The 27,065-nt window shown below is 38.3% G+C and overlaps 1 protein-coding gene across 3 annotated transcripts in view; it reads right to left on the bottom strand.

Annotated features, from left to right (window-relative positions):
• The window catches only part of Tasor (transcription activation suppressor), a 52,752-nt gene extending 26,065 nt beyond the window's left edge, over positions 1 to 26,687 (bottom strand). For 2 of the 3 annotated variants that reach the window (XM_051140719.1, XM_051140735.1), the window contains exons 1-11: positions 26,260 to 26,669; positions 15,641 to 15,786; positions 13,460 to 13,552; positions 11,947 to 12,019; positions 11,092 to 11,183; positions 10,385 to 10,546; positions 6,304 to 6,428; positions 4,284 to 4,315; positions 3,503 to 3,608; positions 1,566 to 1,669; positions 1,381 to 1,484 (exon numbers count right to left, since the gene is read on the bottom strand). In XM_051140719.1, the coding sequence (XP_050996676.1) occupies positions 1,381 to 1,484; positions 1,566 to 1,669; positions 3,503 to 3,608; positions 4,284 to 4,315; positions 6,304 to 6,428; positions 10,385 to 10,546; positions 11,092 to 11,183; positions 11,947 to 12,019; positions 13,460 to 13,552; positions 15,641 to 15,786; positions 26,260 to 26,614 (1,392 nt within the window). In that variant the 5' untranslated portion in view covers positions 26,615 to 26,669. Of the gene's footprint in view, positions 1 to 1,380; positions 1,485 to 1,565; positions 1,670 to 3,502; positions 3,609 to 4,283; positions 4,316 to 6,303; positions 6,429 to 10,384; positions 10,547 to 11,091; positions 11,184 to 11,946; positions 12,020 to 13,459; positions 13,553 to 15,640; positions 15,787 to 26,259 lie in introns of all 3 variants that reach the window. The other variant, XM_051140726.1, reaches the window with a different exon arrangement.
• Positions 26,688 to 27,065: the final 378 nt, after the last annotated feature.

Here is a 27,065-nt window from a genome sequence, read left to right as displayed (position 1 = left end):
GAGAAAACAAAGGAGGCAGTTTTATTGACAGGTTGAAAAGAGAACAAGCTAGATACAGGTAAAGAAAGACAGAAAGAGCCAGAAGATAAGAACAGATGGCCAGAGTTTGAGGCCAGCCTAGTCTACAAAGTGAGTCCAGGACAGGCAAGGCTATACAGAGAAACCCTGTCTTGAAAAACAAAACAGATTGCCAACGTTAGTATGAGGCGAAGCAGAGCCCAGAGAAGATGAGAGAAGCCAGTTTGAATCAGTCACTTTGAAGAGGACTTTGAGCCAAAACAGCTGAGTTGAACCAGCCAGCCTGAGCTCAGAAAGAACAAGTAAGGATGAGCTTATTCAGCAGTACATCTCAGAGGCTGAAAACATTCTAGACGTAAATTAGATTGTATGAAGACTAGAAGCTTCCAGGATTAGGTCTAGGTTAGCAGAGGTGCTAAGTCTCTAAGCCGAATAAAAGTTACATTTACACTTCTCTGATAAACCACACCTACTGGCACCACATACTCTTTCTTCAATCACAATCTGACATCTGTTCTCAGTATCTATTACATGGATACTACCTAGTAAATACTCTTTTCAGTCTATTTTTATTCTCATCCTATTTTTAATGAAGGCCTGATCTCCTTCAAAATCTACTGTTCTCAAGACAAAACCCAAATTCTCATGCCAATACTGGCTCAAAGACACTGAGACATAGCTCCCAGATAGATCAATGTTGTCGTATCTCCTAAACATTCACCAAGTGTCTTATTATTTTTGAAACTGTAAATAAATCTCTCTATGACAGACATAGAGAGATGGCTCATCAATTAGGAACACTTGCTCTTACAGGGGACTTGGGTTTAATTCTCAGCACCCACATAGAGGTTCACAACCACCTGTAACTCCAGTTTCATAGGATCTGATGCCTTTTTCTGGCATCCACAGGCATCAATGATGAACACAGTGCACATCCATATACTTATGCAAACACACAAAATAAAAACAAATCTTTCAGAAACAAATGCTACTGCCTCTCCTCAACCAAACTACATTTAAATAACTTTGTTCAGAAGTCTCATTCAGTATTCCACAAATATTTTTGATAATCACACAACATTTATAATCCCAACGCATAATAAAAATAGGTCTACACAAAGCCTATTGTCATGGATAAAGAGTACTTACCTGCTTTACATGGCAAACTCTAGGCCAGCTAAGACTACATAGCAAGAACTGATCTCCAAAATAAAATAGGACTACTAATAGTAAAATACTATTAATTAAACAAGAGCACCCAATAGAGACCTTGTAGGACTCCCAGAAGCAAAAATAAATTGAAGTATTAATAATAACTTTTATTATCAAAGGATATGGGAATATTTAAAGCTTTTCACTTACAAGCTTTTCTTTCTCCAGCTTTTGCAGTAAACACTCCATGTTACTTCCAATTTTTGTCTTTTCTACAACTTCATAAAGGCTACAATACATCCCATTCTTTAAAACTGAGAAAAAGAAAAAATACACAGTAAAATATCAAATCAGGTCTACTTCTTACATATTTTAGTAAAATGAAATTACTGTACCTTCATTAGGACCCACGTATGTGTCTTTATAAAACAATGCAGGAGGGATTTTCTGTTTTAAATAATCAATACTCATAACTGTTTCAACATCTAACTTCTCAGGACTGAAAGAAAATATAAGAACATGTTTGGCATGCCTGTATTTTTAACTCTAGCAATGTTATCAGACACATTAAAATATAATTAATGAGGATGGGGCCTGGAGACACAGCTCAGCTGGTTCAGTGCTTGCCTAGCATACAGAAGGGCCTGGGCTCAGTCTCCAGTACTGTATATATCAGGTGTGGTGGCACATTTCTGTAATGCCAACAGTTGGGAGCTGGAGAAGGTAGGAGGATCACAGGTTCAAGGACACAGTGAATTGTGACCAGCTGCAACCTGAAACCTTGCCTCCAGGTAAACAAAATAAAATATACGTGATGGGAAAATATATGTACTTATTAATAAATCACCTTATTCTAAAGAGGACCTGATACAGGAAAATCACATATCTACATACAGGTAAGTAGCAACTGGCAATATTGCCAATCTTACATCCTTAAATCAGAAGCTAACCCTACATTCCAATTTTACTAACAAAAAGAATAATAGTTGTTATTTACAGTTAAAGTATAAGCTACTATAGTTTTTCTTTTCTTTTGGAGATGCTGAGGATCAAACCCAAGGGTTGTATAGCAGGCAAGCATTCCACCACTGACCTACATCTTCAAGCATCTACACCATTTTCTGTGATATTAACAATGCATTTTTAGTTTTAATATATGTTACATGAATTGTAAATAGCGCACATACATTAGCTTAATCACATCAAAGCTCTTTTCAACAAAGAAATGTTTAACCACCAACATCAACAACTCTTTTATGTTTTAAAGCAGGACTTCACTACAGTCTGCAACACAAAGGTCTAGAACTTACTATGCAGCCAAGACTGTCTTTGAACAAAAGATCCTGTCTGAGTCTCCTAAGTACTGAGGTTACAAGTATGTAACATCACACATAGCTAAAATTTGTCTGCTTTTAAGTCTATTATATACAAACTGCTAACTAAATCTAAGTAGAATAAAAAAAATTGTTAAAGGTTTATTTATATATTGACTTTGTATACAACATTGTGTCTGCATGTACACCTGCAGGCCAGAAGAGTCCACCAGATCACATTATAGATGATTGTGAGCCACCATGTGGTTGCTGGGAATTGAACTCTGGAGCTCTGGAAGTGCAGCCAGTGCTCTTAACCTTTGAGCTATCTCGCCAGCCCCCAGAATAAAAATTTTAATTCATCTTTCAGACTTAAAACAACTCAGAATACACCATACATCTGACTAGCCATCTTCAAAGCAGAGAACCTGAGCTTGTTTGCTAATTACTTTTTTGTTTTGTTTTGTTTTGTTTGTTTCAGTTTTCCAAGACAGGGTTTCTCTGTGTAGCCTTAGCTGTCCTGGACTCAATTTGTAGACCAGCCTGGCCTCAAACTCACGGCAATCCACCTGCCTCTGTCTCCTGTGTGCCAACTACCTTTTGCAGTTACAAAATCAACCATTTAGAAACACATTAAGTTTTTATGAAGCATTGTAAAATTTAAAATTGAAAAACGATAAACGGCAAGCAAGCCAAGAATGGTGGTGTAGACTTATAATCCTGTCATACATAAAGCAGAAGCAAGCAGACTGCCTTGGCTATATAGTGAGTTCCAATCCAGTATGATAATCTCAAACAAGATTTTTTTAAAAAGAAACAAATAAAATAACTAAAGAAGAAACCAATAGTCCCTTAACAATCAATTACTATTTTCTTTTTAATTTTCTAAATTAATTTTTTAGGTTAACATATGAAATTAAGGGCTTATGTATGACATATACTTTGTTCTCATTTATTCCCCTTCCCTATGACCCGCTCTCTGCCACCTCCCACTATTTCTTTTAATGCAATATACTTACAGCTTGACAGGCAAAAAGGCACGAGTGGCTGACCTCAAAGAAATATAACATAGAAGCTTCCCTTTATTTAAAAGTTGTCCTTTCCACAAGGTGTAGTTAAGCTTATCTAAACAAAAGAAATAAGAGTCTAGTAGCCTGATAGCCCAGAAGGTAATATTTACTATAAGTGAAAAGTATTTAGAAATAAGGTTTTAAGTACAAAATAAACACAGAAGTGACTGGCATGCCCTTCAGGGAAAGGTTCAAAATGTTTAAGATTTTAGCTTCAGGCATCTTTTCCCTTTAACAACAACAACAACAACAAAGGAAAAAAAAACATTCCAACTTCAAAGAGCAGCTAATCTATCTAAGTGCCCTCATTAGAAAGGAGAACAATACAGTCACTATCCCAAAGGAGACTATATTAAACCTGGTTAATGTCTCCTATCTTCTTTGTGTTTATCGTTGCGATTAAGAAACTTTAAAAATAGTTTTAAAAATATTCTTTCTTGAAATAAAAAAATCTCTGGTGAATATAATGCTTTTAAAGTGTTCAATTGTAAAGCCCAATTTATCTTTTTTTCAATTCAAGTGCTAGAAATTCTGATCCATTCTGAAGTAGTAGCATCTTCTAAAAGAAATTTTTATGTTTGAATAATCAAGTACTGATGCTACCTTATAATATGACCTCACCTGCTTTATGTTTCGTATTTTTATTATGAAAGTAAAACAAAACACTTAACTTAATCTTTCACTATTTATACTTTCAACTTATAAAAGTAAAAAAAAGTAAGACTCTTACCTATGTTTCTATCTGCATTAAAGCTGTTAGATCTACAAATAATTTTTTAAAAAGAAAGGAAAATTATTACTGATTGGAAACAACATGAAAGTTAACATTTAGGACCCTGACATACCTTCTATGGTTTCGTTGTTGCTGTGTATTTTCTAGTGCTGGGGATGGAACCCATCACCTCACACATGCACAGCAAACAATTTAAACTGAACTAAAGCACCAACCTATAAGTGCTATTTTCACTGGTACTACAAAAGAGAACAAAATTCTTCCAAGTAAGAAAAGATTATTCTTAGAAAACTACTTACTGTTCTATTTCTGTATTTGCCAAATTTGACAAAAGCTGTTTTATATTTCAAAAAGTATTCATTAATAGACATAAGAGTATTAATATCTCTGTAGACTGTACCTTGGAAATAAGATTAGGAAAAAGTCTCTATGTAAATTCATCCATTAGCCATTTAATAAATATTTAACTTCAAGCTCTTATTAGCTACCAGCACATTTCTAGGTAACAGAATTCTAAATATAAACAGAACACAGTCCCTTACTTTAAAGAATTTACAATCTAATGATGAAGAAAGGAAATTGTCACCAAGTGCAGTTTATTAGATGATGATGGTTTCAAGAGCTATACAGAAAAAGATCAAGTACAAGAGTTTAAAAAGAAAACAAACATCAGAGGACACCCCATGACAGGAGAGGCTAGAGGTTAATTTAAGAAACAGCTATGCAGTAACCGGGGGAAAAGGAAAAGCCAGTAAAAGTGGGATCCCAAGGCAAACATCCTCATGGCACACTCATAATAGAGGATGGATGTTTTGTTAATGTTTCAAACAATTTTGGGTCAACAGAAGGAATTCAAAAAGTAGGAAAGGAGCCAGATATTCCAAACGTTCAGGAGACAAAAGAAGGTGGATCTCTGTGAGTTTGAGACCAGTGTGGTCTATATAGCAAGCTTCAAGACAGCCGTGGCTACATACAGACAGACAGACACAAAGAGACAAGAGACAGAGACTGACAGAGAGATGAGAGATAGGAAAACAAAGAAAATCAATAGCCACTATTTTCAGAGATATTGTCCTCAGTTAAAAGTGCTCTGTCTTTTAAAGAACACTTATGGGAAAAAAAAAAAAAAAGCTATAGTAAATGTGTATGTCAGCACATTTGCTTCACGTAAATACGAAGCAAAAATGAGAAACGTTCATCTCTGTATTACATGAATTGGTCCTTGTAGAAGTTCTGAGAGCTTATTAATTAACATGAAAAAAAGTACTATATCAGGAGGGCTTGGTGGCTCATACCAACACTCAGGAGGCTAAGATAGGATCATCTTAATCTGAAGCTTGAGCTATTTACAGTTAGTTCCAGGCCAGCCTGGGCTACAGTATAGAATAAACTTTACCTCCAAAAACAACAACAACAAAAAACCCCCAAAGCACTCTTTATCAAGTACATTTGACTTTAAAATCCAATAGGTCATCCTAAAGAAGATATGTATTATCTTTAAAAATACATTAAAAAACAAAACAGTAGTTTGAAAAATTACTTTTAAATATGTTTATGAACTCAAAAAGAAAATAATTATCACCTGATTCTTAAAACTAGGAATGTCTAGGCATTCCACTAAATATGTCATTGGTTTGGGATAGAGTTTTATAGACAGCTAAAACCACAAATTTTCTGTTTGAGGAAGTCAAGGACTCATGTAGCGAAGATGGCTTCAAACTGACTGAATAGCCAAGGCTGGCCTCTCTGTCCCAAGTGCTGGGAGTGCAGGCATATGTGACAACCAGCTGAAATTACACTTTTATAAGCAGCTATTTATTAAGTACATATAAATCTTAAAAAGAAAAAAAGACCTACAACTTAGCTAGGTGAATCAAATGAATTTCAGTTCCTATATCCACATAATGGTCTATCCTACTTATCATGAATATGAAAACACCTAGTTAATGTAAAAAAAAAAAAGCTGAAGAGGGCAATGGTAGCTTCTGAACCATTTCTCTGTGTCAAACTATCTTACCTCAGTGAAGACACAAACTTTGGAGTTTGTATATCATCTTTGTAAATAAAAGACACAACTGCATATGGACAAACATGTCTTGGTCTTCGTCTTAGCTCATCAAAGCCATACTCGTAAAAATAATACTAAAAATAAGAAAAAGCACAAAATTAGTATTATAAATAGGCAAGGAGAGAGAAGATATGTTTATTTTTTTTTAATAACCTAGCACCATTTAAGCAGCTCTGGCAGAAAAGAAATTTTCCTTGAGCTTGTCCACTTAGCCAAAATGAAAAACATGCTTTCTTTGCATTTTATGTACCAGATACCAATGTATCCCAGAAGTTTACTTCTGAAGAGTGACAACTAACTTCTGTAATTAACTTCTTAATGAAAATACTGTAAAATGAAGCCTAAGCTAGGTCAGCCCACAAAAGCCAACTTGATAAAACAGTAAAATATTAAGGACAAAACTTCAACCAAAATCAGTATCATTGTCTGTGTTAATGAAAAGAAAAGAAAACTAGAACTCAACTGCAAAGAATGAAGAAGCACAGGAGGTGTGCAAGATAAGACTGCAAAGGTAAATGTCCAGGGGCGTCTTATTACTCACAAGCCTCTTCTCTTCTCCTGTTCATGACAGCCGTCATGCTGGAGTTTGGTTGACTGACAGAAAACTGAGTTTTATTGTAAAGGAATGTCTGAGTCTATAATCAAGTTTCCCTGGGAGATTACTGATTTCTACAATGTTGTTTCTCTCAAACTTCTTCCAAAACATTTGAGACATAAAGCTCTGGCTTACAAGTTCTTGAGAACCTAGTTAACTACACTTCAAGTCTCATAACACTATTATCTAACAGTAGTGAGCTGGGCCTAGAGATGGCTCAGTAGGTAAGAGCACTGGTTGCTCTTCCAGAGGGCCTGGATTAATTGCCAGCACCCACATGGCAGCTCACAATTGTCTGTAACTCCAGTTTCAGGGGATCCAACACTCTCACAAACACATATGGAGATAAACACCAGTGCACATAAATTTTAAAAATAAATAAAAGTAGTGAATTGAATAAGCTCCTGATGTCTTGTATAAATACAATTTTTGTTAAAATCCCCAGGCATAAGTCTTCTCTACTGAGACACTTCAACAAGGAGCCTTCAAACTAGTTTTTCTTCTTGTTGTTTTGTTTGTTTTGTTTTTTTGAGATAGGGTTTCTCTGTGTAGCCTTGTCTGTCCTGGACTCACTTTGTTGACCAGGCTGGCCTCGAACTCACAGCGATCCATCTGCCTCTGCCTCCCAAATGCTGGGATTAAAGGTGTGCATCACCACATCTGGCAAAAAGTGTTACTGTTTAGAGCATTTACCTATATATGTCTGTCTGCACACCACTTGCCTGCCTGGTGCCTGGGGAGGCCAGAAGAGGGTATCTGATTCCTTGGAACTAGAATTAGACATCTGTGTACTGCCATGTGGTGCTGACAAAGTCAGGTCCTCTGGAAGAACAGCCAGTGCTTTTAACTGATTTGCTATTGTCCAGCCCCCCAAAAAAATTTTAAAGAGTATTTATTTCTAGGTTCACTATATAATGTCATCAAAACTGGAGAAACTGAGGTGGTGCCCAACTAAGAGCTTCACCCTTGCTAACATTCATGGTGCTGGAAGGTACTATGCGCACTAACAGAAAGAGAAATAATCATTAGTTTTGCCCAGCTATAAACTCTTTGACCTACAACAGCAACCTGCCTACAAGATGTAATAGTGCAACAGTGATACAAATGTTATGGGTGTAAACAAACATTTTTCAATTGGCTTTAAGGTACACTCTATGAAATGGAGCCCTGTCACTGCTAAAGTGGCCAAGAATCTGGGACTACATAATGGGCCCTAGTGGAAAACCTACTACTATTAGTCTGCTAAATAAACACATTAATGACTCCACATACTGCTATACCCATAGATCAATGCATCAGCTAATCCTCACAAGAGAAGCTTCTTGCAGTAGGCAACAGCTTAATTAACATAGACCCACAACTGGACAATGTGTAAAGAGTGACTCTGTGGCACTCAGTCCTAAATGGGATGTCTTTATCAAAGCTCTCCCACCTCACGGCTCAGGAATCTATGAGAAGAGAAGGAGGAAAGATTCTAAGAGACAGAGATGGTAGAGCTCTCTAACAGTATTAGCTAGTCATCACAGGACTGATAAACATATGAACACACAGAGACTGTGACAGCATGCATAAGGCCTACACAAGGTCAAACCAGACAAAATCCCAACAAGAAGAAAGAGAAGTAGACACAAAGTACCACAACTAACTAAGAAACTATTTACAAATGATACGTGCTAGAAAAGGGGAGATCTATTTTCTCCAACAGAGCCACACTGTGTGTTATATCAACCACACTTCAGGGCAGGTCTCATGACTAAGAATAGTTGTCCAACACAAGACAGACTCCATGCTTTTTCTTACTTAGTTTTTTTTTTTTTTTTTTTTTTTTTTTTTTTTTTTTAATGGGAGTTGGGTGGTTAGGGAGAAGGAAAGATCTGGGAGGAATTGGGGGAAGGGAAAAAATGATTGAAATATATTGTACAAAAATTTTAAAATAACATTTAAACATATATTAAAGTAGGTTAACATCACTACTTTTCATATACAATCCACTGGACTTATACATCTTTTATATGCTTGTTAAGGGGGAAGTTCACAAAGCCTCAACCCTAGATAACACTATGAGCAACTAACTAAGGAATGTTGAGAGCAAGAAAAATAGTCTTTCCTAGAACTCATGATTTTCCCAGGACTCACAAGGTTGAGACAAGAAGATCATGAGTTTGAGGTCAGCTTAAGCTATGTAAGACGACTCAGTATTAACAACAACTACAAAGCCAAACAGGAATATCACGAAGTAGCATAAAGTCAGCCTCCAGCACATAGCAATTTTGAGACCAGCTTAAGACCCTGTATCAAAAAGTAGCCTAGTGTGGTAACTCACACTTTTAATCTCAGCACTTAGGAGGCCAAGGCAAAAGAGAACCCTCAGGATAGACCAGCCCAGTCTACACAGTGAGCTTTAAGCCAGCCAAGACTACATACTGAAACCTTGTCGCAAAAACAAACAAACCAGAAACAAACATAGCAAAAAGCTGAGTATGTCAGTACACTCCTTTAATACCAGCACTAGATAGGCAGAGGCAGGCAGATGCTTTTGAGTTCAAAGTCAGCCTGATCTACATAAAGAGTTCTGAGACAGATACTAAGATCTTATCTTTAAAAAAAAAATGTTTAGAGCTGGACATAGTGGCACATACCTTTAATCCCAACACTCAGGGAGGCAGAGGTAGATGGATCACTGTGAGTTGGAGGCCAGCCTGGTCTACAAAGCAAATTTAGGAGACCCAAGACTACACAGAGAAACTCTATCTCAAAAATACAAAATGGCTGGAGAGATGGCTCAGTGGTTATGAGCACTGGCTGCTCTTCCAGATGTCCTGAGTTCAATTCCTGGCAACCATGTGGTGGCTCACAACCATCTATAATGAGATCTAATGCCCTCTTCTGACCTGCAAGTGTACATGCAAATAAAGTAGTCACACACATAAAATAAATAAGATCTTTAAAAATTTGTTTAAAAAAAAAGAAAATCTTTTTTCTAGAAAAGGAAGAGAATTATGTATAGTTTTCTATATATCTGGTAAGGCTTAAAATATGCTCTTAAGTCTGTATTCTAATAAATCAATAGAACAAAGCGCTATGAATTAAGATAGTCAAGGGGCTTGACCTTTACTTTGAAAAAGAAGTGGTATTTTATTCATCAACAAGATTTTTCTAGAGCCCTGAAAGGCAGTCATTTCAAGATGTAATAAGAAGATGGTGGAGAGATAGTTCATAGTTAAAAATGCTTGCTTGCTTGCCTATGAGGACCAGAGTTTGGATCCCAGTACCCTCTTAGCAAACCAGGTGGATATTCTGTAACTCCAGCTCTGATCTGATCCCCATTTCTTCCAGCCTGCAATCCTACAAGTGCAAGGTCTGTATGCACACACAGGAAAACAGACAGACACACATAAATACATCTTTCACATTAAAATGGATCCAAGTACATACCTGAGTAAGCTCATAGGCTCTGTAAGCCAAAAGGGATGTAATTCTACTGGCATTTTTAGACACATGACATTCATGCTTTGGTGTAGGATCCAAAGCATTTTTACTTATCAGCGGTTCCAAGCTTTTTACACTCAGAGGATCATAGATACTCTTTATTTTACCCTACAATAAAGAAAGCATTTTCAGTGTCTGTTCAACCTAATTCTTACTATATGCTATAATGAAGAACTGTAAGTGCCATTAAACTATTCACCTACTTACATTACCAACGTGTTAGACACACACTCTCTCCCCCTCCCTTTTTTTCATTCTTTTCTTTGGAAAATAGATGAAGATTGAGGGCATTTAGTTCAGCAGGTAAAAACACCAAGCCTGCTAACCTGAGTTTGAGTCTCAAGATCCCCAAGGTTGAAGGAAGAACCAAGTCCCTCAAGTCTTCCTCTGGTTTTCACATTTATCTTATGACATGTGTGCCATATATATATATATATATATTAAACTCATAAATGAACATAATCTAAAAAAGATAGCAAACCAACTGCTACTCATTTAATATAGTCTTTTAAGATAGCAACTCTTAAAAGAGTCAAGAGTATCTTCATATACTATCAAATATACTTTTATTAAAACTCCAAAAGTATGAAATCACTTAAAATTAAAATTCAAGTTAAATGTCTTTGATGGGTACAAATAAAAGTTAAAATTACCTTCATTATTTTAAAAATAACAACATCGCCTACTGCTCCAGCTTCCAAAGGATTAGCCTGTAAGAGATCTGCATACCTACAAAGATAGATACCTAATAGAAAGAGAAAAATAATCTGAATATAAAGTAGGCTTAAATTTTTTAAAAAATCAAAATATTTAACCAATAACAAAAGTGATAGGAGATATGACAACTTTTGAACAGTTTTAAAAATATTTATTAATTATGTATACAGTGCTCTGCCTGCATGTACACCCACATGCCAGAAGAGGGCATCAAATCACAGTATAGATGGTTGTGAGCCACCACGTAATTGACAGGAATTGAACTCAAGAACTCTGGAAGAGCAGTCAGTGACAACTTTTTAAAAGCAATACTAAAGACAGTAAATATAAACTGATTATGTTGATTTTTCTTTGTTTTTGTTTTTCCAGACAGGGTTTTTTTCTGTGTAGCCTTGGTTGTCCTGGACTGGCTTTGTAGACCAGGCTGGCCTCCAGCTCAGAGGAACCCGCCTGTCTCTGGGCCCTGAGCATATGGAATTAAAGGCGGGCACCACCACAGTGAACTGGAGATGGCTGATATTTAACCAGAGTAAAGCATAAAATTAATCATATTATTCAAAATCATTTTGGCCAGAACAAAATATTTTAAATATATATTTGATCAATTACAAGTAGGCAAAATCAGAAAGAAAGAAAACCAGTGATACACTTCAGAACTTAATACTAGTCTCTTTGTTTAAAAACAAACAAAAAACATTTAATTAGTGACTACAGGCAGATTATATTAAGAATTTTAAATGGCAACTTAGTAATTGTTAAGTATAAATGAAAAATAAATAAAAAAGCATTACCCATGGAAGGACTGCCAAGAATAGTTATTTTGGATTGGCCCACATGCAATCCTTTTTCACATATGCTTTGAACCTATGTAAACAAAACACTTCAGTTTGAAATCACAAAACAAGAAAATTAATTTAAGATTTCAAAATATAATCTTCTAAACTGTACATTACAAAAATTTCACATGTAAAATTCAGCTAAGCTAGTAGGTATCAATGTAAAATTGGCTTAAATTTCTAGGACAGTCCTATCAGAAATTCATTTTTATGCTGTTTATGGCAAATGACAGAGAATGGAGATTATATATGGTTTTTTGAGACAGAGTTTCTCTGTATAACCTTGGCTGTTGTGGACTCATTCTGTAGACTGGCCTGGCCTCAAACTCAGATGGATCTGCCTGCCTTTGCCTCCCAAGTGCTGGGATTAAAGGGATACAGGGTTTCTCTGTGTGATAGCCCTGGCTGTCCTAGACTCATTTTGTAGACCAGGCTGGCCTCGAACTCACAGAGATCCATCTGCCTCTCTCTGATCCTCAAGTACTGGGGATTAAGGGCATGCACTACCATGCCTGACTCATATAACATATTTTTAAGGTTTACTTTTAATATTTTTATTTATGTGAGATACGTACTTGTGTGTGGCAGTGCCCACAAACACCAGAAGAGGGCAGTGGATTCTCTGGAGCTGGAGTTACAGGAACTTATGAGTAGACCAATATGGCTGCTAGGAACTGAACACAGGTCCTCTTGAAGAGCAGCAAGTGTTTGTTCTTAACCTTGGAACCACCTCTCTAGCCCCAGCCCAAATATTTAAAGAAAAAGTTAACCAATGTTTTTAATTAAAGGGGAAAAAATGGCTATAAGAACATAGAATCAGCATTATTTAAGATAATCTTGTTTTTATAAAAGAAAACATTTAACCAAGCATGTTTTAAGGGAAGAAAACAGACCTGATCAAAGAAGCAATGATTACATTTGAAAAAGAAACTACTAAACATATACTTTGCCTCTCTGAATTATGTCTACTTATATGTCAGTGAAAATGTTAGGTTATAGTGAGTGCCTGTAACTCTAGATGACTGGCAGCAAGATGCCTCTCAGCTCAAGGTAGGACAACCTGACACACACAGCAAGACTTTGCCTCAAAAAAACAGACAAAGGGTGGAGAGTGGTTAACAGCTCACACTGCTCTTCTAGAAAACTCATATTGAATTCCCAGCATTCATGTCATGCAATTACTGCTTGTTAACTCTAGCTCCAGGGGATCAAATACATACCCAAACTGATATGCTTACACCACACACTTTATTAAAAATAAAGATAATTCTTAAAAAATAAACAAGGACTCCTACCAAGTTTATTAGATAAAGATGCCTACCATCAAGCCTTGCAACTTCAGTTGAACGTTCTCACTCTCCACACCCCCATGAAAAAAACAGGAAAAAAGTTACCTTATACTTTCCAATGTGCTGTTGAATAATTAATTGTTAACCTAATGACTTACAATAGAAACAAATTATCCCACCTGGTATCGATCAACCATGAGAAATGCATAAGATTCTGAAAGTTCCTTATCCAAACGACCATCAAACTTCAGTTCTCTTCTCTTTTCTGTAAACTAAAAGAAATTAAATCTATAACTACTTAGCATGAAATGTTTCATTGATTAAGCTTAGAGTTAAAATTTTCTAAGAAATCACAAAACTATCAAAAATCTTTCTATGCTTTCTGCTATTCAAATCTTCAATTTTATTTCTTCTCATTTTAACTCCCCATATTAGTCAGAAGTATTTAGTTCTTGAGCCCCGCATGGTGGCACGGGCCTTTAATCTCAGCACTTCAGAGGCAGGAGCAAGCAGATCTCTAAGGCCAGCTTGATGCAAAACTAAGAATCTCAGACAGTCAGGGCTACAAAGAGAAACTGACTCAAAAAGAAAAAAGTCAGCCAGGGCTACACACAGAGAAGCCCTGTCTAAAAAAAAAAAAAAAAAAAAAAAAAAAAAAGAAAGAAAGAAAGAAAGAAAAGAAGGAAAAGAAAAAAAGTTTCTAGTACTTACCAATTTTCTATTAAAAATTTACTGTATCCTCAATCTCCTCAAAGATTATAAATTGATTTTTTTTTCATTTTTTATCTTCCACTTATTACGGTACACTGACTATAATAGGTGGTTTAATTTATTTAAGCCAGATACAATGGCACCTAAAGGCACCGGCATAGAGGCTGAAGCAGGAAGATCCCTTTGAGTTCAAGCTAGACTGTTACAGAAAAGAATGCTGCCTAACAATATGCATCTATTTAAACTATAGAATAGCTAACATTTTTTATTTGTATTCAGACTACCTCAACCATGTAATATAACTTCAGATAAAATTCTTATTCACAATTAACAAATAATCCCTACTATAGCATGAAACCACATCAAACTATCAAAATTTTATTTTCTCTAAAAACTGGTAACAGAGCTGGGCATGGTGGCACACGTCATTAATCACAGCACTCCAGAGGTAGAGGTAGAGGTAGACAGATCAATTTGAGCTCAAGGCCAGCCTGGTATACAAACTGAGTCCAGGACAGCCAGTGCTACACAGAGGAAACTGTCTCTAAAAAACCAAAAAAAGAAAAAGAAAAAAAGAAAGAAAACCAAAACAAAACTAGTAACAGTGCCCTTGAGAAAGATTTTTCAAAGTTAAATTTTGGTAATACATCACTAACCAATTGGTATGAAACTAAACTTTGTAATATTTCATATCCATTAGAAAACAATAGTTAACATTCTAAAACTCCATTTGTAAGCCAGGCATGGTGGCACATGCCTTTAATCCCAGCACTTCAGAGGCAGAGGCAGGCAAATTGATGTGTGTTCAAGGCCAGCCTGGTCTACAGAGCAAACCCAAGACAGCCAAGGATATGCAAGGAACCCTGTCTCGTTAAAAAACAAAACAAAACAGAAAACCACTCCATTTGTATGTTACCTCATAATTATACATGCTGGCTTTTCCTACATTAAATTCAAAGAACACCAAATTTGCATATGAAATTAGGATTCGCTGTCAACTTTTACCTTTTGTACATACTTTTTCAGTAGAATTTTTATGAGGGGGCAATTAAAAAAAAAAAGAAGAAGAAAAGCCGGGTGCAGTGACACACACCTTTAATCCCAGCACTTGGGAGGCAGAGGCGGCAGGCACATCACTGTGAGTTCAAGGCCAGCCTGGTCTACAAAGTGACAACGAACAAAAAAGGGCTGGAGAGATGGCTCAGAGATTAAGAGCACTGTCTGTTCTTCCAAATGTCCTGAGTTCCCACATGGTGGCTCACAACCATCTACAATGAGATTTGGTGCCCTCTTCTGGTGTGCAGGCACACATTCAGGCATAATACTGAATAAAAAATAAGTAAACAAATCTTTAAAAAACAAAAAGAAAAACTTCATTGTGAATTTACAATTAAGTACTCTTTAGTAAGCTATTTCTATGTGGATGATATAATTTCAGAATTCTGTATAACTACACATTAGTAACAATTACCACAGTAGATAAACACAGTATAGCAATAAAAGATATACATAGGTGTGGGGATATATCTCAGGGCTAGAGCACTTGTTTAGCTTGAAATATTTTCACTGTTCTTTAAGTTGCCTTTCTGAAAAATAATTAGCTTATTTTTAAAAATAAAAACAAATTCTTTCCCAGGCTAATTACATACCTCTTTTTCCAAAACTTCATTATGTATCAAGCAAGCTCTTCTATAGTTAAAGTTTGTTACTGAGGATGGCTCAAGATAAGATGAATGGAGAATATTTAAAACATCTTCAAATTCTCGAGACCCTGGAGTTAATGGCTGGAAAAGTGCTGGGGGAAAAAAAGCATATTTTAAGATTATTTTATTGGGCTGGGCATGGTGGCCCACGCCTTTAATTCCAGCACTCAGGGAGGCAGAGGCAGCTGATCTCTGTGAGTTTGAGGCCAGCCTGGTCTACAAAGCCAGTCCAGGACAGCCAAGGCTACACAGAGAAACCCTGCCTCAAAAAAAAAATATTTTTTTATCATAAATGCAGGTTTTTCAGGTTTTTAAATATAACTTCAAATCAACAAAAGGCACCAAAAGTTACTTTATTTTATGACATGAGAATTATGAGAACTCAATGAAGACAACCAACTAGATGGCACAACAGGTAAAGATGCTTGCTGCACAGACCTGACAACTAAGTTAGATTCCTAAAATCTCGTAAAAAAGTTGTTCTCGGCCTCCATTTGCATATTCATGTAAAGTGTGCACGTACAAATAATTTTTTTAACTCACTGAAGAATTGGTACTTAACCTAGACTAATTAGTTCCTTCAGAAATGAGGATCTAGCCTCACATACAAAAAACGGCTGCAATTTTATAAACCTCCAGGATGGTACATTAAGGCAATCTAAATTGCTTCAAGCCTCAGAAGAACTCATGCATGTGCTCAACTTGTCTCAGTTCCTATTTACATTGCATTAAGAAAGTATGTCTGTGACTATGGAAGTCAAGAAACTATTATTATAAATGAAAGCGCAAACCCAACATAATGGCTCGTGCTTGTAATTACTACACTTCAAAGGCAGAAATAAGAGGATAATCAAGTTTGAGGTAGCCTGGTTTACAGAATGAGGTGCAGGCCAGCCAGGGCATTATGGCAAGAGCCTATCCCAAAAAAAGAAAAAGAGAAAATTTCAACTTTAGACAATGTACCTATAAAATAAAATGCTTGTTTGCTTTTAGTAATATGCAGTACTCAAATAGCGTTAAATCAATTTAAAATAGGACATTTAAATACCAACTGTAAAGATGCAAGGCTTTGAACCAAGCCAGATAACGATAACACACACACACATATACACACATTCGCGCACACCTACCCCCCACCCTGAGACACGGTTTTTCTGTGTAGTCCTGGAACTCTCTGTAGACCAAGGTGGCCTTGAACTCAAAGAGATCCATCTGCTTCTGGTTTCTAAGTGCTGGGATTAAAGGTGGGCAGTCCTTATCCTACCTACTTGATGGCTAAGTACAGATCGAGTTCAAGGATGAGTGAGACTTCCAAACAAAAAGTAAGAAGTACTAGAACGTTTTTCTAGGTGCAATGCATAATACCAGAAAACAGCGAGAGGTCATTTTAGAGTAAAAACTGAAACATCAGACTTGTCATTTACTTTGTAGCAGATAATATATAAATAGCCCAATTCTCTCACTGTAAAATGGAAAACTCCAGGTCTCCTAATAACCATTACATGCCAAATACATTATATAAGGCAGTACACAAAGTGCTAAGCAGAATAGAGCAGCTGTGCAAAGTTAACAAAGCTAAGTCTATATCCCTTGTGTTTTCACCATTCTACATTGCATTTATTTTTCTTTTTTATCTCTAACACAAGTTCTCAATGGACAGGCTAACCTCAAATCCTTTTTTAGTCTCTCAAGTACTAGAAATACAAAGATATACCATTGCATCTGGCTCAAATTTGTGTGCATACATGAACATGAGTATACTCATGCCAAGATGTAGAGGTCAGAAAACATCTTTCCAGACTGGTTCTCTCCTCCTAGTGTAGTTCCAGGAATCAAACTCAAGCTCTCTGGCACTGGGATTTTTATAAAACTAAATCATTTAAACTAGTTGGTTTAATAACCAAGCATGGTGGAGTATGCCTTTAATCACAGCATTCAGGACGCAGAGGTATGCAGATCTCTGTGAGTTTGAAGCAAGTTTGGTCTACAAATTGAATTCCAGGCCAGCCAGGGCTACATAAAACAAAAAAAAGCCAAGAAACAATTTGGCCCAATAATCTTACATTTCTAATGTATACATGAAATTTTTCATTTGATAAGTTTCAAATACCAAATCTATATATAAATCTTCCCCAAATTAAAAAAAGTGTATTTTTCACTGTAGAGTTATTTGCAGAAACGGTTATAGTCATTGTATTTTTTCAAGACACTATTTCAAGGTCAACAGGTATTAAAAGTAACTCTTGGGTTCCACCGAAAATATTGTGTGTATATTTATTTATTTTGATGCAAGGTCTCAACAAAAAGTCCTTAATAGTCTGACATTCACTGTGTAGCCTGGGCTGACCTCAAACATGTCATCTTCCAGCTTCAGCTTCCCAAGTACTGGGATTACAAGCATGTGCAATCACGCTCAGCTTTATACATACTCTTAGAAGCATGCCACTTAAAAAAAAAAAAAAAGTATACCACTTAAAAGCTAACTATAAATAAGCTGTTTTACTATATTTTCAATTCATTTTTATTAGGATACAATGTCAAATGGCATACATTTTTTTAATGGGGAGGGAGGGAGGTCCGAGATGCGGTTTCTCTGTGTAGCCGTGGCTGTCCTCAAACTCTAAACCAGATTGGTCTTGCTCTGCCTCCTGAGTGCTCAGATTAAAGGTGTGCATACTGGGGCTGGAGAGATGGCTCAGAGGTTAAGAGCACTGTCTGTTCTTCCAGGGGTCCTAAGTTCAATTCCTAGCAACCACATGGTGGCTCACGATCATCTATAATGAGATCTGGTGCCCTCTTCTGGCATGCAGGTGTATGTGGAGGCAGAACACTGTATGTAATAAATAGATAAATAATTTTGTTTTTTAAAAAAAAGGTGCACAATAGTAGCTCTAAAAATAGTTGTTTTGATTACAGACTGTCATAACAAAGTGTGCTAGGGGAAAGCCAATGTGTACCTAGTTTAAACTGGACATATGCAAGGATCCTGGGGAAGGAAGTCGACACAGTACAATAATGCAACTGGGGAAAAAAAGTGGCTGGTGAGATGGATCAGCTGGCTATGCAAGCATGATAATCTGAGTTTGGATCCTTAGAAGCCACATAAAAAGCCAGATAGTTGCTGATAATGTAATGAAATAAGAGGCAGAGACAGAACTGTTCCCAGGAAGCACACAGGCCAGCAAGAAGAGAACTAAGGAAAGAAAACAAAGACCACTAAAATATCCTGTAATCAAATTTGTACATGTATCCAGTAATAAATTGTCCATTCAAGAAATTACAACTGCCTTGTTCATTTCATCTTTCCAATATGCCCGTAGGTAGAAATGAGTACTAGTCTCAAGTAAATCTAATTGTTAAAAAACACATAGGCATTATTTAAAAGCAAAACAAAACAACAACAAAAGAACAGTTCATATAAAGACATTTTTGGTTTTGGTTTTTTTGTTTTGCTTTCAAAAGTTACAAAAAGTGTGATTCTCAGTACCTGTATCAGCAAGTCTAAGCCTGTCTGTAATTCCAGCTCCAGGGGATTTGATGCACACACCACACTATTCCATACACACATAAATATAAATTACACAAATAGATACACACAAATGAGTTAAACACAAATTTGCACAAATTACCTCCTTCCAAAGTACAAAGTATTTCCAATTCAATCCAAAGCAATGTCTTTTAAAAAAAAAAAAAAAAAAAAATTTTTTTTTTCATCTATGTAGATCTCTGGTATCTTTTTTTCCTCCCAAAGATTTACTTATTTATTATATATACAATGTTCTGCCTGCATGTACACATGTACACCAGAAGAGGGCACCAGATCTTGTTATAGATGGTTATGAACCACCATGTGGTTGCTGGGAATTGAACTCAGGACCTCTGGAAGAGCCTGAAGCATCTCCCCAGACCTTTTTTGTTTTGTTTTTTTATTTTTGTTTTGTTTTGTTTTGTTTTAAATAAAGATCTACTTATTTAGGCAGGCTCAGTAGTACAGGTCTGTAATCCTAGCACTCTGGGAGGCAGAGGCAGGTGGATCACTATAAATTCGAGGCCAGCCTGGTCTACAAAGAGAATCCAGGACAGCTGAGGCTACAAAGAGAAATCCTGCCTCGGGAACAAAAATCTTATTATTTATACAGTATTCTGCCTAATCTCATTATAGAGGCCTGTAAGCCGCATGTGGTTGCTGGGAATTGAACTCAGGACTTTTGGAACAACAGCTAGTGCTCTTAAGCACTGAGCCATCTCTCCAGCCCCACAATGTCTTATACAGTCATGTCAAGAATCACTAATAGGGAGAAACTTATCTTTTTTGAGACAGTTTCTCTGTGTAGCCTTGGCTGTCCTGGACACTTGGTAGACCAGGCTGGCCTCAAACTCACCAATCCGCCTGCCTCTGCCTCCCAAGTGCTGTGATTAAAGGCATACGCCACCACTCCCGGCCATCCTTCTTGTGTTGTATATACATAATCTGCAAAACTTTGGAAAACTTGGAGTATGGCTATCAAAACATATAAACAAGGATATAAGTTTTCTGATTTAAAAGTAATTATAACTAAAGTTAGTCAATGGATGAAACTTTGATGTTTCTCAGTAGTACAGCATTTGGCTGACAAGCAAGTCCTAAGTTCTGTCCCAGAACCACAAGATAATGCCAACTGAATGTGGCAACATCCATCTATGTATCTATGGAATTTAGTGGGCTGAGAAAGGAGCATCAAGAATTCAAGGAAAGCCCACAGAATAGTGCTGCTGTCAGCTCTGGTCAGAGAACCTTCTTTTTTTTTTTTTTTTTTTTTTTTTTTTGGTTTTTCGAGACAGGGTTTCTCTCTGTGTAGCCTTGGCCATCCTGGACTCACTTTGTAGACCAGGCTAGCCTCAAACTCACAACGATCCGCCTGCCTCTGCCTCCCGAGTGCTGAGATTAAAGGCCTGCGCCACCACGCCCAGCTCAGAACCTTCATTTTGTAGTGGGTTACTGTGATAAAGCACTGCTGAATGCTAACCATAAATGGAATATGTCACTTCCTCCAAGGTCTACCAACACTGGATAAGAGACACCTAGATTGTACAAGCTGGTAAGAGTGTTTAAGTGGAATGCTAACTTCCAGACAAGGCATGGCTACTAACTCAGCAGTTGTGACTACCTATGTACAATCTAGACAACACTGAGAAGGGATGACAGATCTCCATCCCTCTCTGAACATTTCTACCATTAATAGTTGATGCAGGGGGAAGGTTCTCTTTCTGTGGTATAGACTGGGGTACCTGTGCTTTGTAAACAAGCCGAACCCTAACCACTCCAAGGGGAAAAAAGTTGGGAAGGGCCATAGCTGGGATTGGCATGTGGAAGGGCTGGAAAGATGGCTCAAATGATTAAGAGCACTGGCCGCTCTTCCAGGAAACATCAGTTTAGTTTAGTCCACAGCACCCACAACTGTCTAACTCCAGTTCCAGGGGATTGATTGGCAGGCTTGTAGTGCAGACAACACCTATAGAGCAGACAACATCTATACACAGCCGGGTGAGCTGCGTATGCCTTTAATCCTAGCACTTGGGAGATAGAGGAAGGCCGATCACTGTGAGTTCGAAACCACAACAACAACAAACAAACAAACAACCTATACACATATAATTTTTAAAAATTAAAAAGGGGCTGGAGAGATGGCTCAGTTAACAGCTAGGCTCACAGCCAAAAATTAAAGTGTTTGGAGGGGCACAAAAGAGGGTAATAGGGTTATGATATGACATCATATACATGTATGAAAATGTCATAAGGAATCTCATAACCCACTATTGCATATAAGCTAGTAAAAAATTTAAGTTTTTAAAAAAGTACAAAACCAGCCTGAACTCCAAGGAAGAAAAGGAAATAATTAGCAAAACAGCTAGTAACCAAAGTTGTTCTGTGATTCTGAGTCCAAGGCTGGTATCTACTGGTCTTAATTACTATCATCCAATGTAACTCCATTTCTTTACAACTGATTTGTAAATGGCTTTTCTATCTAAAAATGACCTGACAATACTTTAAGAAGGTGCTTTAGCTCAACATCAATGTTGAATGAACACAGTGCTGTTAGTAACAAATAATACACTGGTGTTGAGTCAAAGTAAACCAGTAAATATCAATCTTCTTACCCAGGTTTATGTCTATGTAGAAAAAGTCATTGTTTTCAAAACCCAGACACCCATATCCAACTACTAAAACACCGTGGCTCAAAATGACAACTGCAGAGCTAGTTCTGATCCCAGAAACTGGTGAGTTGGAGACAGGAAGTAAATCTATCCTGGGTTATATTAAGACCTGGTCTTTAAAAAAAGAGAGGATGAAGACAACTGTAAATTCCTAGAAAAGATGAACATCTTTTAAAAACTAGTCTATCAAGAACTGTGGGAGAGAATACTGTAGAATTCAATTATTAATTTTATTTTTCATAACATACTAGATGTAGAATAAAACATAGCAATCCAACTATAGGCCAATGCAATTTCTGTGGCTCTCTGAACTATAGAAGATAGTCCAACCAATAAATACTACAAGACACATCAAAAACAGTTAAAATACGGGTATTCGTCCCTTGGACTCCGTTCCACTCCTGGGAGTGCTCACAATTTCTTAATAAATCAGTATTTGCTCGGGGGGGGGGGGGGGGGGGGCACAACATTAAAATACAAAACCTTTTGGAACATAGAATCTCCCAGTATTTACAGTGAACATCATCTTTCCATCTCAAAATTCTCCCCAAGGTTGAATATATGCTAAACTATTGCAATTACACAACCGGTCAAATCAAAAGCTAACTTAAATTCTAGATTACAAAGCCATGGGTGGTGGTGTTAGCCCATAAACCCAACGCTAAAGAGGCTAAGGTAGTAGTATCCAAGTTTTAAGTTTGAGGCCAGCCTAGAATACATAGGGAGGATCCTATCCCAGGGTGGGGATTCATCTTTCTCTGCTTCCTGGCTGCAGATGTACGTCATGTGCTTAGCTGCCAGCCTTCTGCTGTTCTGATTTCTCCCCATGATGGACTATACTCTGAAACTGTGAGCCAAAATAAGCCCCACCTCCCTAAATAAGTAAAAATAAAATTTAAACTATTAAGAATAAACTTGCTACAGCTGAGTAGTACCAAATCTATACATATGTTCAAATTCCACCTCCACTATTTACTAGTTAAGGGACAAGTTACTTCTCAGTAGTTGTTTTCCTGTAAAATGGACATAATACCTACCACAAAGGATTCTTGAAATTATATACAAAGTTTAGAGAAATGTCTACAACCTATCAAATACAATACTGCTTGCCAGTATTATTGTGCCACTAAAATGGAGTATTTAGATGTTATGCTATTATCTTCACAAGTAAACTTTCAAGAGCTAGACAAACTGCTACAGTGAAACTACAGCACTTAGGAGACTAGAGGCAAGAGGGATTGCTGCATGTTTGATGTCAGTATGGGCTATATAGTAATACCTGTCTAAAATATAACTTTGAAAGTCAAACTATACTGATTGGTATTTAATAATTAGTCAAATCTACTAGAATTGAATATGAACAAAGAAAAACTTTTGACACTGAAAAATTCAAGACCTAAATATTTAAAAATGTCGTATTATAGTAAATCAGATGACCGTTAGTACCAAGCCAAATCCTAAACATACTTTCCAAACATTCCAGTCAATGACATTGGTTGGAAACTAACAGTACCTGTACTGTTTTGGTTTTTGTTGTTGTTCTTTCATTTTCCTTCCAGTCACTTGTTCTCTATTGCTTAGCCTAAGATGATAATGTGATGTTAAGAAAAATGAAAAACAGACTTCAGTGTGATGGTGCTAAATTTTAATCCCAGCACTCGGAAGGCAGAGGTAGGTGGATCTCTGAGTCCCAGGACAGCCAAGACTACATAAAAGACCCTGTCTCAAAAATACAGCAAAGAAAAGAAAGTGATAAAGTATGCTTTTATAGTAAAAAGTTCTTGGGAGGCAGAGGCAGGCAGATCTCTGTGAGTTCGAGGCCAGCCTGGTCTATAGAGTGAGTTCCAGGACACCCAGAGCTGTTACACAGAGAAACCCTGTCTCAAAAAACAAAAACAAACAAACAAAGTTAATATTCAAAGACAAACTTCTCGCAATTTAGGATAAAATCTGAGTTGGCAAAATAGGTGCTTCAACGAGCTAGATCACGGTATCACCTGTAATTCTTCCAGCTAATAGAGAGGCTGAGGCAGGAGCATTTCAAGTTCAAGACCAGAGCAACTTAGGGAGATCCTATCTCTATTGTTTGTTTGGTTTTTTGGGCTTTGTTCTTGTTTTCCCAGACAAGGTTTCTCTGTGTAGCCTTAGCTGTTCTGGACTCACTTTGTAGACCAGGCTGGCCTCAAACTCAGACATACCCCTGTCTCTGCCTCCCAGAGTGCTGGGGACTACAGGAGTGCACCACCGCACCCAGCTTTTGTTTTCTTTTTTAAAGATATAGGCCAGGTTGAGGTGGTGTGTGCCTTTAATCCCAGCACTCTGGGAGGCAGAGGCAGGTGGATGTCTGTGAGTTGGAAGCCAGCCTGGTCTATAAGGAGAGTCCAGGACAGCCATGGCTACACAGAGAAACCCTGTCTTGAAAACACCAAAAACGTTTTGATATAGCCATATTATATACTATTTGAACAACTGATGTTAATAATTATTTTTAGTAAACATTAAAAAAAATCTACAATGCTCCCTGCACAACTTCCCTTACAGATAAGGGTAAAAATTGTATCCCTAGGCAAAATGGAAAATGTAAGCATTTCCTGCAAGGAATATGTCAGACTCCACAGAGACTGCAACTGAGGTTTATAGTCCCTAATTCCCTATGCTACTTTAGTATATTCAAGGGTAGTCATTTTAGAGCAACTTCGAGATTTAACTTATGAAATTTAAGAAGCACATGACATTTTACCATATTTCAAATAAAATCAAATCCTAAAGGATTCTAAGCCAGTGTTCTGGTTCTTGAGAAAAAAAGTATTTTAACGGTGGTTTTGTTCACAGCCTTAGACATTTAAAATCTAAAATAGATGTTTAAACGGCTTGAGAAACTTGTCGGTTATTTTAATCCTAGCACTTGGGAGGCAGAAGCAGGGGAATCTCTGTGAGTTCGAGGCCAGCCTGGTCTACAGATGGAATTTCAGGACAGCCAAGGCTGTACAGAGACCCTCTCTGCAAAAAACAGGAAATGCTTGATACAGGTTGCAACATTAAGCCCCCTATTCTCATAATCAGAGCCTTTTTAAAAGTACTTCCAATCTATTCTACCAACTGGCCACTGGGGAAGAGTATCTTAACTTTCCTTATATCAACACTGCCATACACGCCTTAACTACATCAAAATAATTCACTATCTTGCCCTACACTCTAAAGTACATTAACTCATTTAAAGAGTATTTCTAGAAAAATTCAATTCCGTGGGCAAAGGTCAACTTCATCCTTCTCTGCATGGCTTCTCATGCTATTTCCTTGGCTTTGTCATCCAAATAGAAACTTTCTTTGTACTTCCAGAACTTCAGCTGCTACCCAGATGCACATTGTTTGGATCAAGACTCTAAATAGTCAGAGATTCAAATGAAAAAAAAAAAAAAAAAAAAAAAGCTTTGGGAAATAAACCATTAAAATACTAAAATACTAAAGTAAAGAAGGAAAGATTTAAATCAAATCCAGAAAATTCCAAATTAGTGGCCAAAACCTACACTAAGGAAAACAGTGTTGTACGGTTCACAATATGGTACTACGATTTCAAACTGTAAGCGACTAGCACAACTGTTCCTTTATCGATTTAAGAAACTAATCTGTAGTTCAAGTTGGAGATTCTTGGTCATAATCGAACTTCTTTTTCTCATGGGCAAAGTAACGCACCAAGAACCTACCTTCCCGTCCTTTTAAAATACAAGAGCCATACTAAGTTTGGAGTTAGAACAGAAGAAACCTATTTAATCTAATGCTTAAAAAAAAGAAAGAAAGAAAGAAACTATATGGAAATGAGGTGTGATGGAAAACTGTGCATGGAGCGCATATCCTAATGGAGTTTTCTAAATAAGAGGAGACGCTGACATCGAGCACATTTCAAGAGCACTCATAGCTGAAGATTTCCATAGTGAGAAACGTGTCCTCAGAACGCAATGGCCTTGGAGAAAGCCTCAGAATCCATGGCCACCGGCTATTTCCACAAGGAGACTTCTCCGAAGCATCTTTAGGAGGAGCCACATCAGCTTCTCTGCCTTCAGGGGTTGGGAAGGAGGGGCACCAAGTACCATCTTTCCTCTGGGTGCCGCAGCCTTACGGATACGCTTCAAACCTGAGCTAATTCCAACTTCCACGGGGAGAGGGGGAGCGGCGGAGCGTGGTTCCACCCTGTCCTCTCGCACCAAGCGCAGCTGGGCGGCCGTGGCAGTGAGGGAAGGAGGCGGCTGGCACTCGCGTGCGTGTTTACGTGTCTCGGATGGGTGTGGGAAGAGAAGACAGAGAGGTCCTAATGAAAAGATGGAGGGGGAGAGGAGAGAGAGAGAGAGATTGGGAAGAAGGGGAGGCACCACCTTTCTTTTCTCTGCTCTTCCTGGGGATCTGAAAACTCCGCCTAACAGGCCTTTCGGGCTCTTCGGCGTCTTTGGGCAGAGCGGCCGCCTCGGAGGTGTGCTGAGGCAGCTCGTGGCTGTGGCTCCGGGCGGCTTCGGCTGCCGCGGTCTCCTCAGGGCCCGCGCCGCCGCTGAGCTCCGCGGTGGTGGAGAAGCCGCTGCCGCCGTCGCCGCCGCCATTTTGTGGGGAGGACTCAAGCTCCGGAAACGCTGGCTTCATCCCGTCGTCTCCGCCACCACCGCCGCCGCCGCCGCCGCCACGGCTTTCCCAGCTCGCGTCCGTCGAAGAGGCCTCGGTCTCCGCGGCAGTCGCCATCGCGCAGGCGTTGAGGAGCTCCGGGAAGCTTCCGCCCACAGGGTCGACGGGCGTGGGGGGGAAAAGGACGGCGGGCTGGCCCGCGTCCGAGTTCTTCTCAACCCACGCAGCCCTTCTTCCGCCCCGGGAGCCGCTCTCCAGCCTCAGGGACGCCGCTCAGACTTCCGCGCAGGACCGAGCGTTCCTCTCCCCACCGAGAGCCGCTCCCGACTCGGGCGGCTTCTCTACCGGCTCCGGCCACCCAACGTGCTCGCGTCGGGCCCGGGAGGGGGCGGGACCCCAGCGGGCCGGCTCAACCAATAGAAATGCAGCGCCCGCCTCCGCGAATGCAGATAGACCGTGCGGGGGCGGAGCCTCGCGAGGCCGAGCCCGCCAAAAGGGGCTACTGTCACGCCCTGCGAGAGCGTCGACGCCATAGCCTCAGGCTGAGGGCCTGGGACCCGCTTTGCTC

The sequence above is a fragment of the Acomys russatus genome, chromosome 3 (genome assembly GCF_903995435.1).
Source record: "Acomys russatus chromosome 3, mAcoRus1.1, whole genome shotgun sequence".
NCBI lineage: Eukaryota > Metazoa > Chordata > Mammalia > Rodentia > Muridae > Acomys > Acomys russatus.
The sequence above is the reverse complement of the archived record's forward strand: the minus strand, read 5'-3'. Positions and strand labels throughout refer to the sequence as shown.